This window comes from Oncorhynchus mykiss, chromosome 3 (genome assembly GCF_057628025.1).
Source record: "Oncorhynchus mykiss isolate SJ-2025 chromosome 3, ASM5762802v1, whole genome shotgun sequence".
Taxonomy (NCBI): Eukaryota; Metazoa; Chordata; class Actinopteri; order Salmoniformes; family Salmonidae; genus Oncorhynchus; species Oncorhynchus mykiss.
This window is the reverse complement of record NC_143024.1, coordinates 58,863,306-58,874,922: the sequence shown is the minus strand read 5'-3', so window position 1 is coordinate 58,874,922 and position 11,617 is coordinate 58,863,306. Positions and strand designations below refer to the sequence as shown.

At 42.7% G+C, this 11,617-nt stretch overlaps 1 protein-coding gene across 1 annotated transcript; it reads left to right on the top strand.

The window, feature by feature from the left end:
• Window positions 1-1,688: 1,688 nt before the first annotated feature.
• LOC110520049 (cytohesin-interacting protein) lies at window positions 1,689-8,066 on the top strand. Its single transcript, XM_021597028.3, has 8 exons — window positions 1,689-2,302; window positions 2,764-2,813; window positions 3,039-3,093; window positions 3,210-3,312; window positions 5,570-5,663; window positions 5,979-6,045; window positions 6,387-6,453; window positions 6,682-8,066. Exons 1-8 carry the CDS (start codon window positions 1,970-1,972, stop codon window positions 7,134-7,136), a joined length of 1,224 nt encoding a protein of 407 aa, XP_021452703.3. The 5' UTR covers window positions 1,689-1,969; the 3' UTR covers window positions 7,137-8,066.
• The last annotated feature ends 3,551 nt before the right edge of the window (window positions 8,067-11,617 follow it).

The window sequence follows — 11,617 nt, the reverse complement described above, 5'->3', positions numbered from 1 at the left end:
ATGAAAACTTGCTCCAGAGCTCTCAGGACCTGACTGGGGCAAAGGTTCTTCTTCCAACAGGACAACAAATCAAATCAAATTAATTTATATAGCCCTTCGTACATCAGCTGATATCTCAAAGTGCTGTACAGAAACCCAGCCTAAAACCCCAAACAGCAAGCAATGCAGGTGTAGAAGCACGGTGGCTAGGAAAAATTCCCTAGAAAGGCCCAAACCTAGGAAGAAACCTAGAGAGGAACCAGGCTATGAGGGGTGCCAGTCCTCTTCTGGCTGTGCCGGGTGGAGATTATAACAGAACATGGTCAAGATGTTCAAATGTTCATAAATGACCAGCATGGTCGAATAATAATAAGGCAGAACAGTTGAAACTGGAGCAGCAGCAGTCAGGTGGACTGGGGACAGCAAGGAGTCATCATGTCAGGTATTCCTGGGGCATGGTCCTAGGGCTCAGGTCCTCCGAGAGAGAGAAAGAAAGAGAGAATTAGAGAGAGCATATGAGGGATGGCAACGACCCTAAGCACACAGCCAAGACAACACCGAAGTGGCTTCGGGACAAGTCTTTGAATGTCCTTAAGTGGCCCAGCCAGAGCCCTCACTTGACCCGATCGAACATCTCTGGAGAGACATGAAAATAGCTGTGCAGCGACACTCCCCATCCAACTGGACAAAGCTTGAGAGGATTTGCAGAGAAGAATGGGAGAAACTCTCCAAATACAGGTGTGCCAAACTTGTCGCGTCGTTCCCAAGAAGACTTGAGGCTGTAATCGCTGCCAAAGGTGCTTCAACAAAGTACAGAGTAAAGATCCTGAATACTTATGTAAATATGATATTTCTGTGTTTTTTTTTGTATACATTTTGCACAATTTGGAGGCTTGTGTGTAGATTCATGAGTAAAATGTTTTATTTAATCCATTTTAGAATAAAGTTGTAACGTAACAAAATGTGGAAAAGGTCAAGGGGTCTGAATACATTCCCGAATGCCACTGTATAGCGAATAGTGTGTCATTTGGTGCGCATTCCTTGTCTGTACACAGTGTTACAGTGGAGGGGAAAATCTACTGGCCTGACAGTCCCGTGGAAGCTTGGTAGCTGGCTCTGCCATGGGTCACACAGGTTCAATGGGCCAGAGAGGATTAGAGTGAGGCAACACTGCCGTTAACTATTCTGTTTCGTGAGGGCTGGTCCCAAATGGCAACCTATAGGGCTCTGGTCAAAAGTGGTGCACTATATAAGGAATACAGTGCCATTTGGGACAGTGTCACCAAGACAGGCTTTAGGTGTGGGACATTCTGATGTTTCTATTTGACCTATTTTAATTGGTTTTGTATCCCAAACACATCATACATTTTGGTGTATTTGAATGAATGCAAAAGGAAAGGTACTGTATAATAATCTAATACATATTGTTCTTTATCTTGGAAAATTAATTAGGAAAATAGTAGTTTTTTATATGTCCTGTGAGAGTCTTCTTTAGCACATCCGACTTTGTTTTTATTCGTGACCATTGGCCTGTGTGTGATTTCCTCTTTGATCAAACCACCTCTGGCGGCTTCTAGCCATTGACCCATGCCGTGTGTTTGTAAAGCAAGTCTCTAGCCCCGAGCGAAAGCCTGCTTTTGTCTGTCCTCACAAGACAAAGCTCTTTGCTTTGGTGGACCAGAGAGGCTCAGGTTGACTCCAACCCATTCAGAAAACAGAAACTGGAGTAAGGGGAAGCAGGTGATGCTAGACACGACCACAGCGGTGGTAGTTTTTCATGCATTGCTGATTTCTGACAGACCATAAATCGAATCGCACAGACTGCACAAAGAAAAGGGGGATGTTTGAAAAGAAGAAAAAAAACGTAAGCAGATTCCTTTTCCCGGCCGCAGCAGAGCAGACAAACAGTTCACAAGAAATATAAGAGATAAAAAATGAAAAGAAAGTGAGCGAGGGCTGTGATCGACGAACACAGGTTCGCCATAGTCACATGGTGTGGATTTCCGCTTTGACACATTTGCTTTCAGCAGCACAGCAGGGCAGGGACACACCACATACGACACATGCAGAGTTACTGTACGGAACTATCTGTAGCAGAGCTGCAATATGGTGCTGTGAAGAGAGAGCGCTCCACTCAACCATGCAATCCACCACGAACCTCAACAGGCTCCTGCGACAGAGCAGGCAAGACAGTTACATTATGGAGGGCTCTCTGAGGAAGAAGGGTCGTCTGTGGTATCAGCGCTCTCTGAAGGAACCCCATAACAAAACCAGTCAGAATGGGGGGACTACTCCCGGGACTCTGCCAAGAGGCTGGAAACAGGTGAGTGAGAAACCTTGGAAAGAAACAGGAAAAGATGGAACAGTTTTACTGTGTATCATTTCAGTCATGTGACCTATAAGCTGCACACAGTTTGTTATTCTTAGAGGTCATTGATGTTTGTAGATAGTATATAAAACTGTTTCAGTGGCATCCGAGAGGAATACATGAACACTTACCAAAACAAAACGGAGCCCTTACAAAGACAAAAAGCTGTTTGACAATTGTAATGTTTTTGTTTTACATGAGACAGTCTAGTTTCACTCGCAGAAAAAATGTACCTGGAAACACACTGTTTAAGATAAATTAACATATTTTGTCACATTATTTACCAAGAATATGAAGAGACTGGGCTAAATATTGTTTATTTTACATGAAATGAATTTATAATCAGAATAGTTGTTTTCACTGTTGTATTTGTAAAATGTATGAAAATGTATAAAAATATATTTTTGACTTTCCAGTCCAACAGAGCCCGCTCAAACTCCTTAGTGGATTACACTGACCCTCAGAGGTAAATACAAGACCTTTGTCATTTGTATAGTGCACTGTTTGCTTGCTGTTTGGGATTTTAGGCTGGGTTTCTGTAGAGCACTTTGTGACATCAGCTGATGGAAGAAGGGCTTTATAAATACATTTGATTGACATTTTATTGACTGTTAATACTATGATACAAACACTACTATGTTTAATGACTCAAGTTATGACAAGTGTGTAACTGAATTCTGCCTGCACATAGGACTACCATTATGTTGCAAAAGCAAGACAATGAGACTTTTGGATTTGAAATTCAGGTAAGACATTTAATCAGTTTTTTTTTTACAAGGAATGCAAAATACATTTTCAATAAATTATTTATCTGCGCTATCAGTACTGCCTAGTGACAGAAGTGTGATTCCTCTTGTTCTAGACGTATGGAATGCAGCTGAAGAAAAGCATGGCGGTGGAGATGTGCACGTTTGTGTGCAAGGTGCAGGAGGACAGCTCAGCTGAGAGTGCAGGTCTGACCGCCGGTGAGACACCCACCTCCTACTTCCTCTGTGGCCCAAACTCAGCGCTTTATTCAAACAGATCCGCTTTAGCTGACATCCGCATACAGTGAGGGGGGAAAAGTATTTAATCCCCTGCTGATTTTGTACGCTTGCCCACTGACAAAGAAATGATCCGTCTATAATTTTAATGGTAGCTTTATTTGAACAGTGAGAGACAGAATAACAACAACAAAAAATCCAGAAAAACGCATGTCAAAAATGTTATAAATTGATTTGCATTTTAATGAGGGAAATAAGTATTTGACCCCCTCTGAAAAACATGACTTAGTACTTGGTGGCAAAACCCTTGTTGGCAATCACAGAGGTCAGACGTTTCTTGTAGTTGGCCACCAGGTTTGCACACATCTCAGGAGGGATTTTGTCCCACTTCTCTTTGCAGATCTTCTCCAAGTCATTAAGGTTTCGAGGCTGACGTTTGGTAACTCAAACCTTCAGTTCCCTCCACAGATTTTCTATGTGATTAAAGTCTGGAGACTGGCTAGGCCACTCCAGGACCTTAATGTGCTTCTTCTTGAGCCACTCTGTTGCCTTGGCCGTGTGTTTTGGGTCATTGTCATGCTGGAATACCCACCCACGACCCATTTTCAATGCCCTGGCTGAAGAAAGGAGGTTTTCACCCAAGATTTGGCCCCGTCCATCGTCCCTTTGATGTGGTGAATTTGTCCTGTCCCCTTAGCAGAAAAACACACCCAAAGCATAATGTTTCCACCTCCATGTTTGACCGTGGGGATGGTGTTCTTGGGGTCATAGGCAGCATTCCTCCCCCCTCCAAACATGGCGAGTTGAGTTGATGCCAAAGAGCTCCATTTCGGTCTCATCTGACCACAATACGTTCACCCAATTGTCCTCTGAATCATTCACAAGTTCATTGGCAAACTTCAGACGGGCATATGTGCTTTCTTGAGCAAGGGGACCTTGCGGGCGCTGCAGGATTTCAGTCCTTCACGGCGTAGTGTGTTACCAATTGTGTTCTTGGTGACTATGGTCCCAGCTGCCTTGAGATCATTGACAAGATCCTCCCGTGTAGTTCTGGGCTGATTCCTCACTGTTCTCATGATCATTGCAACTCCACGAGGTGAGATCTTGCATGGAGCCCAGGCCTAGGGAGATTGACAGTTATTTTGTGTTTCTTCCATTTGCGAATAATCGCACCAACTGTTGTCACCTTCTCACCAAGCTGCTTGGCGATGGTCTTGTAGCCCATTCCAGCCTTGTGTAGGTCTACAATCTTGTCCCTGACATCCTTGGAGAGCTCTTTGGTCTTGGCCATGGTGGAGAGTTTGGAATCTGATTGATTGCTTCTGTGGACAGGTCTTTTATACAGGTAACAAACTGAGATTAGGAGCACTCCCTTTAAGAGTGTGCTCCTAATCTCAGCTCGTTACCTGTATAAAATACACCTGGGAGCCAGAAATCTTTCTGATTGAGAGGGGGTCAAATACTTATTTCCCTCATTAAAATGCAAATCAATTTATAACATTTTTGACATGCGTTTTTCTGGATTTTTTTGTTGTTATTCTGTCTCTCACTGTTCAAATAAACTTACCATTAAAATGATAGACTGATCATTTATTTTTCAGTGGGCAAACGTACAAAATCAGCAGGGGATCAAATACTTTTTTCCCCTCACTGTAGCGTTTGTTCTGGTGGTGTCGGGCTGTCCACAAGCGGTTCCTGTCATTATACTTAAAGTGGACATTGCCATTGGCAACGGGGTCGCATTATGAGAAATCCCATGCAGCCTTGTTTACAAGTTTGAACACTGAAATGTGAGATGTGATCCACAGTACACCTCGATTAGGCTGGTAGTAATTGATAGTTTTATGATTTTTCAATTTGAGCGTCATTATTATTTAGCCAACACTTTCTCGTTCTGAACTTCTAATGCGAGTGGGATGGGTGTGGCTTCGTGACAATGATCAAGAGCAGCTGCTCACCGATTTGACAGCTCCAACGCAGTTACACCTCTGCCACTGCCACAATATCAGCTATGCGGGTGTCAGCTTTCGCCGCTTAACGCTTGATCTGATTGAATCAGAGAGATGTCCACGTTACACCCATTACAATACATGTAACTTTCACACAGACAACGCAAAGGCCTGACTTCTCTTTCTCTCTCTGTCTATCTCTTATATGCTCTCTTTCTTTCTCTCTCTCTGTCTCTCTCTCTCTCTCTTTCTCACTCTCTGTCCCTCTTCCTCTTGCTCTGTTCACATAGGTGATGTTATCGTCACCATCAATGGAGTCAGCATTGAGGGGTCAAGCCATCAGGGCATCGTTGACCTGATTCGAGAATCCAACAACCTATTACGGTGAGTAAGACCTGCAATGAGACCCAAGCCAAAGGGTTACTGTCTAACTCTGAAGAATGAGAAAAACAATGAGCATAGAAACATTCTGATGAACCTTGATATTGTATCACGGTGTCAGAATTATTTGTGAGATTTGTTTGGGAGCATCCCAAATGGCACCCTATTCCCAATACTGTGCACAACTTTTGAACAGAGCTCTATGGACCCTGGTCAAAGTAGTGCACTATAAAGTGCCCTATGGGACATGGTCAGAATTAGCGCACTATATACGGAACTATGGCTGCTTGTGCTCATTTAGTCCCTGTGTAATCTCAGGATGGAGACGGTGTGTGGGACGGTGGTGAAGAGGATTGAACTGGAGAAGAAGATGAGCTTGCTCAAGGTGTGTCTCTCTTACAGGGCGAATGTTTGGCGTCAATAACACACCCTAGTTGAATAAGACCTTACAGTGGAAAATATGGGTGGTGTGCTCTGTGCTGTAGCCAACCACATAACCCCACCCAGCTCAGCACAACTAAGCACACATGACAGAACAACGGTAGCACAGTATTGAAACAGGTTCAGTATAGCTATATGTATGCTCAACACCATTTCATCACTGACCCTACATAGATGAATTGGGCCACAGGGTAACACGTCATTATACAGGTCATGTTAAGTACTGTATGGCTGACCTCCGAGTCAACCGAGTCTAATCGTCATTCTACGTCTTTGTCCACACAGCAAACCCTGAGAGAGAAAAGGGTGGAGTTGCAAGCACTCACATTACAGGAAAAATGTCTTACGCGAGGTGAGGGGTTTTGCCCAGCTTTGAAACCCGCAGAACTTCCTTTCTCATTAGCTGATGTGAAAATGACGAGTCGCTGATCTGTCTATTAATGAGCTTTGTTGAACATCATTGTGAGAAATGAACTGGGGGAAAAAATCCTGTCAATCAACCACATCCTTTATAATGCACATGAATACTGTGGTTGGATAAGTCCACACTGTCAACTAACTACCCTTCTCTTGTCTCAAGGTAACCTGAATGACAGTTCTCTACACCCCTCTATGGACTCCCTGATGTCTCCAATGTCTCTGTCAGGACATAGTGGCCACCGCGGCCACCGCTTCTCCAGTGACAGTAGCTGCCAGAGTGGGATGACGGAGGACAGTGACCTGGCCAGTGTGTTTGGCGACCTGGGATCCCCGAGCCCCTGCAGTGTGGCCAGTCCAGACGATAGTTGCTTCTTCTCCAGAGACTTCACCGAGGAGGGGCCCCTCAGGCCCCCAGCCAGCCTCAGCCGTACCCGCAGCGGTAGCCTGTCCAGCCGCAGCAGTTCCCTCTCCTCCCCCTCCCCCACGTGGGATGCCTCCAGAGTCTCCTCCCTGTTTGGGACTCTCCCCAGGAAGGCCAGAAGAGCCAGCGTCCGCAAACACATCCTGAAGTTCATCCCTGGATTCAACCACTCAGTGGAGGAGGAGGACACCTGAACTGAGCTATGAACGAACACTACAGTACGTCTTTGTGTGATGTGACGTTCAATACAAACATTTCTCGCTGAGACAGTCCTAATATGGATGCCATACCTGGACTCGGGAAGAGACACATACTATATGAGCATTTTGGACATGAGAAGCATTAGGAGGAAGCAAGCATTCTCCCTTTGAAAAAAAGCCTTCAGTTATCTACAGATACTGTGTGCATGATGGACTGCTTTGGTGTTGCACTTTCACACAACCATTTTCAGAGGATTTGTTCTTGACCAAAATCCTAGAGGAAACAGCGTCAATTCTTAAAATTGTAACACTTCTTTGTAATAAAGAATGCAGTTATTTGTAATAAGGAACGCAAGAACTCAGTTCATGTGTGTGCAGCCGATGAAACAAAGATTGTGCTTGCCATTTCTAAAATTGTGACCATTGGAGGTAGGGTGATAACTAAGAGAGACTATGAATGAAAAGGCTCGATCTTCCTCAATTAAACATTTTGCTTGTATATAACTTAAGACATGTATGCGTTGCATATTTACATGTGATCAAACAAGTTATTGGACAGCATGTCTGTCAGTTTTGTCACGTAAAAAAGTGTGAGTTCTTAGCTACGTGGTTAACTGCACAGTTCAAAACAGGATGTGGGCAGAGAAGGTGCTACGTTCTTCACTATTTCTGTTCCCATTGCCACATTTGGCTTGCTTATGTATCTACAACTTTCTGTCTTGATAAACTACACCTGAAGTTTCCTGTAATTCAGGACATTTTTCAGTAACTTGGAGTGTCGTGTAATGTAATTTGTTTTATGCTTGCTGTCTTCATATTGCTGCTTTTATTAAGGTTCAAAGCAAATATGTTTTGAAATTCTCTGAACACAAGTGACCTGTAAAAAAATGCACAAATAAACTGTCACTCGTCACATATTCTCTATCTCATACTCTCATATTGCCTTCTTCTGTTGCTTAAATGAAAGGGTAGGTAGCATAAAAGTAACTTACATGAAAGGGTAGGTAGCATAAAAGTAACTTACATGAAAGGGTAGGTAGCATAAAAGTAACTTACATGAAAGGGTAGGTAGCATAAAAGTAACTTAAATGAAAGGGTAGGCAGCATAAACGTAACTTGAATGAAAGGGTAGGTAGCATAAACGTAACTTTAATTAAAATATAGGCAGCACAAACATCACATGACTTTGACCCACGTCTGACTTGAGACTCAAATGGATAGAATTTTTTTTTTTACTTGACTTGGAACCTCAAGACTGGGGACTCCGCAGCAAGAGACAGCATTGCACTCACAGGAGGTTGGTGGCAACTAAATTGGGGAGGACGGGCTCATGATAATGGCTGGAGCAATATACAGTGCATTCGTAAAGTATTCTGTGAATTTTTCCACATTTAGTTACTTTCCAGCCTTATTCTAAAATTGATTAAATAATTTTTTTCCCCCCTCATCATAATACCCTCTAATGACAAAGCAAAAATGTTATTTAAAAAAAAATCTTTGCACATTAACAAAAAACTACACATTTATATATTACATTTACATAAGTATTCAGAGCCTTTACTCAGTACTTTGTTGAAGCACCTTTGGCAGCGATTACAGCCTCAAGTCTTCTTGGGTTTGACACTACAAGATTGGCACACCTGTATTTCGGGCGTTTCTCCCATTCTTCTCTGCAGATCCTCTCAAGCTCTGTCAGGTTGGATGGGGAGCGTCGCTGCACAGCTATTTTCAGGTCTCTCCAGAGATGTTTGATCGGGTTCAAGTTCGGGCTCTGGCTGGGCCACTCTAGAACATTCAGAGACTTGTCCCGAAGCCACTCCTGCGTTGTCTGGGCTGTGTGCTTAGGTTCATTGTCCTGTTGGAAGGTGAAACTTCGCTCCAGTCTGGGGTCCTGAGTGCTCTGGAGGAGGTTTTCATCAAGGATCTCTCTGTACATTGCTCTGTTCATCTTTCCCTCGATCCTGACTAGTCTCCCATCATGTTACCATTGGTGTATTAAAACCAGTTGAGCTGACAGCTGATTTGCACTGTTTCATTAAGGGTTTTTCTTAATTTTATACTATTTATTATTATATATCACAAAGTTGTAAGGACGTAATTCTCTAGAATGTCATTGTATGCTGTAGCATTAAGATTTTCCTTCACTGGAACTAAGGGCCTAGCCCAAACAAGGAAAAACAGCCCCAGACCATTATTCCTCCTCCACCAAACTTTACAGTTAGTAATATGCATTGGAGCAGGTAGTGTTTTCCTGGCATCCCCCAAACCCAGATTTGTTCCTCGGACTGCCAGATGACGAAGCGTGATTCATCACCTCATAGAACACATTTCCACTGCTGCATAGTCCAATGTCAGCGAGCTTTACAAAATTCCAGCCGACGCTTGGCATTGCACATGGTGATCTTATGTTTGTGTGCGGCTGCTCGGCCATGGAAACCCATTTCATGAAGCTCATGACAAACAGTTCTTGTGCTGATGTTGCTTCCAGAAACTATTTGGAACTACAATAGGTAATGAGTGTTGCAACTGAAGACAGACCATTTTTACTACTTCATGGTGGAGCCGTTGTTGCTAATAGATATTTCCACTTCACAATAACGTTACTTACAGTTGACCGGGGTAGCTCGAGCAGGGCAGAAATTTGACGAACTGACTTGTTGGAAAGGTGGCATCCTATGACGGTGCCACATTTTGAGAGTCAATGAGCTCTTCAGTAAGGCCATTCTACTGTCAATGTTTGTCTATGCAGATTGCATGGCTGTGTGCTCGATTTGAAAAATCTGTCAGCAACAGGTTTGGCTGAAATAGCCAAATTCACTCATTAGAAGGGTTGTCCACATTCGTTTGTGTATATATATATATATATATACACAGTACCAGTCAGAAGTTTGGACACACCTACTCATTCAAGGTTTTTTTCTTTATTTGTACTATTTTCTACATTGTAGAATAATAGTGAAGACATCAAAACTATGAAATAACACATGGAATCATGTAGTAACCAAAAAAGTGTTTAACAAATCTAAATATATTTTATATTTGAGACTCTTCAAAGTAGCTACCCTTTGCCTTGATGACAGCTTTGCACACTCTTTGCATTCTGAGATTGGGATATACTGTGAACATTATAGTGTAAGAGCTGTTTGAAAGGACTGCCTGAACCTATTTTGGTGGGAGAGAGTCACAATAGACCAATAAGGAAGGGAGTTACAAACCTCTCTGCCAATGATAACTCATTTTCCCCTTCCCACTCAGACCACACAGACAGTCCAAGCAAAATTGCTATTTTCTAAGATGCTATTTCTTTTCTTTTTTTAGGACAAATTTAATTGAAAACTATTACATTACGGTACTTTATTGTTACCCAGAAACTATTTGACTTTGAGATAAAAATGGCTGCATTGGACTTTTAAACATGCAACATGTGCACTCTATGGATGATGGGGCCTCTATAGGAATAAACTCTTCTCTGTAGCTTACCCTGCTTTTTGACTATATCTACAGTAGAATGTCAATCTAGCCTCAGAATGTCACAGGGAGAAGGTGGTCACTCAGGAGGGATTAAACTGAAGAATCATTACAATCAGTTCACTTGTTCAAGCCACACAAACAAAGAGGCATTTATTGGCCACACATTTGATTAAAATGCAGGATGGTAAATCTCTCTTACAATCAAACAGGATAACGTGGACCGAGAATGAGCGTTTTCATTGGACAACTGGAATGGACGACCGCAATTGGCCTGGAAGTGGATGGGGTGGAGGGGAATGTCCAACAGCCCAACAGTGAGAGTCGGGATGAGGTGGAGGACAGACAAAGGTTCCCAAGATTCCCTGGCCTGTCAAGGTAACAGTTCCCAGTCTTCATGAGAACAGAAGTCTGGACGAACCCCTCATAAGATATTCTCCAACCACAACATCAGCTCCAAATATAGCATTGTCTCCTACAGGAAGACACGCAAAAGGTAACACTCGCCAAAAGATTGACGAGTTTGAGTCCATGATGAAGAATCTAGAACATTCTATTGATGTCTGTTTCCCTGAAGTAGGCTATACTGCAGCTTTACTTCAACTACAAGGAGCTGGATGTGGACTGAGGGGCATGCTAAACCAGTCACTATGCAAACTGGCATAACGATCACCTATTGTTAGGGGGTTGTTAATCTGTCTAATACACAATCTTAAAAGACTGTGTATTATATCTCAAATGTTGACGTTTTACTGTAATGCTATGTCCTTACTCAAGCCAAATGAATGTTCGACATGTAAAAAGTCTTAAGTTCCCACCGACTTGGAATGACTACTGATAAGAGCTCAATATGCAGAGAAGTATTGTAATAATATAATCCCCAGAATGAAGTTACTTCAATTTAAAATAACAGTGGGAAACGTAATTATGTAAGGCAGGTATTTGATTAGTAGATCAAAAAAATGAAAAGGCTTGGGGACATAGTAATCCTACTAGCAGATTTACAG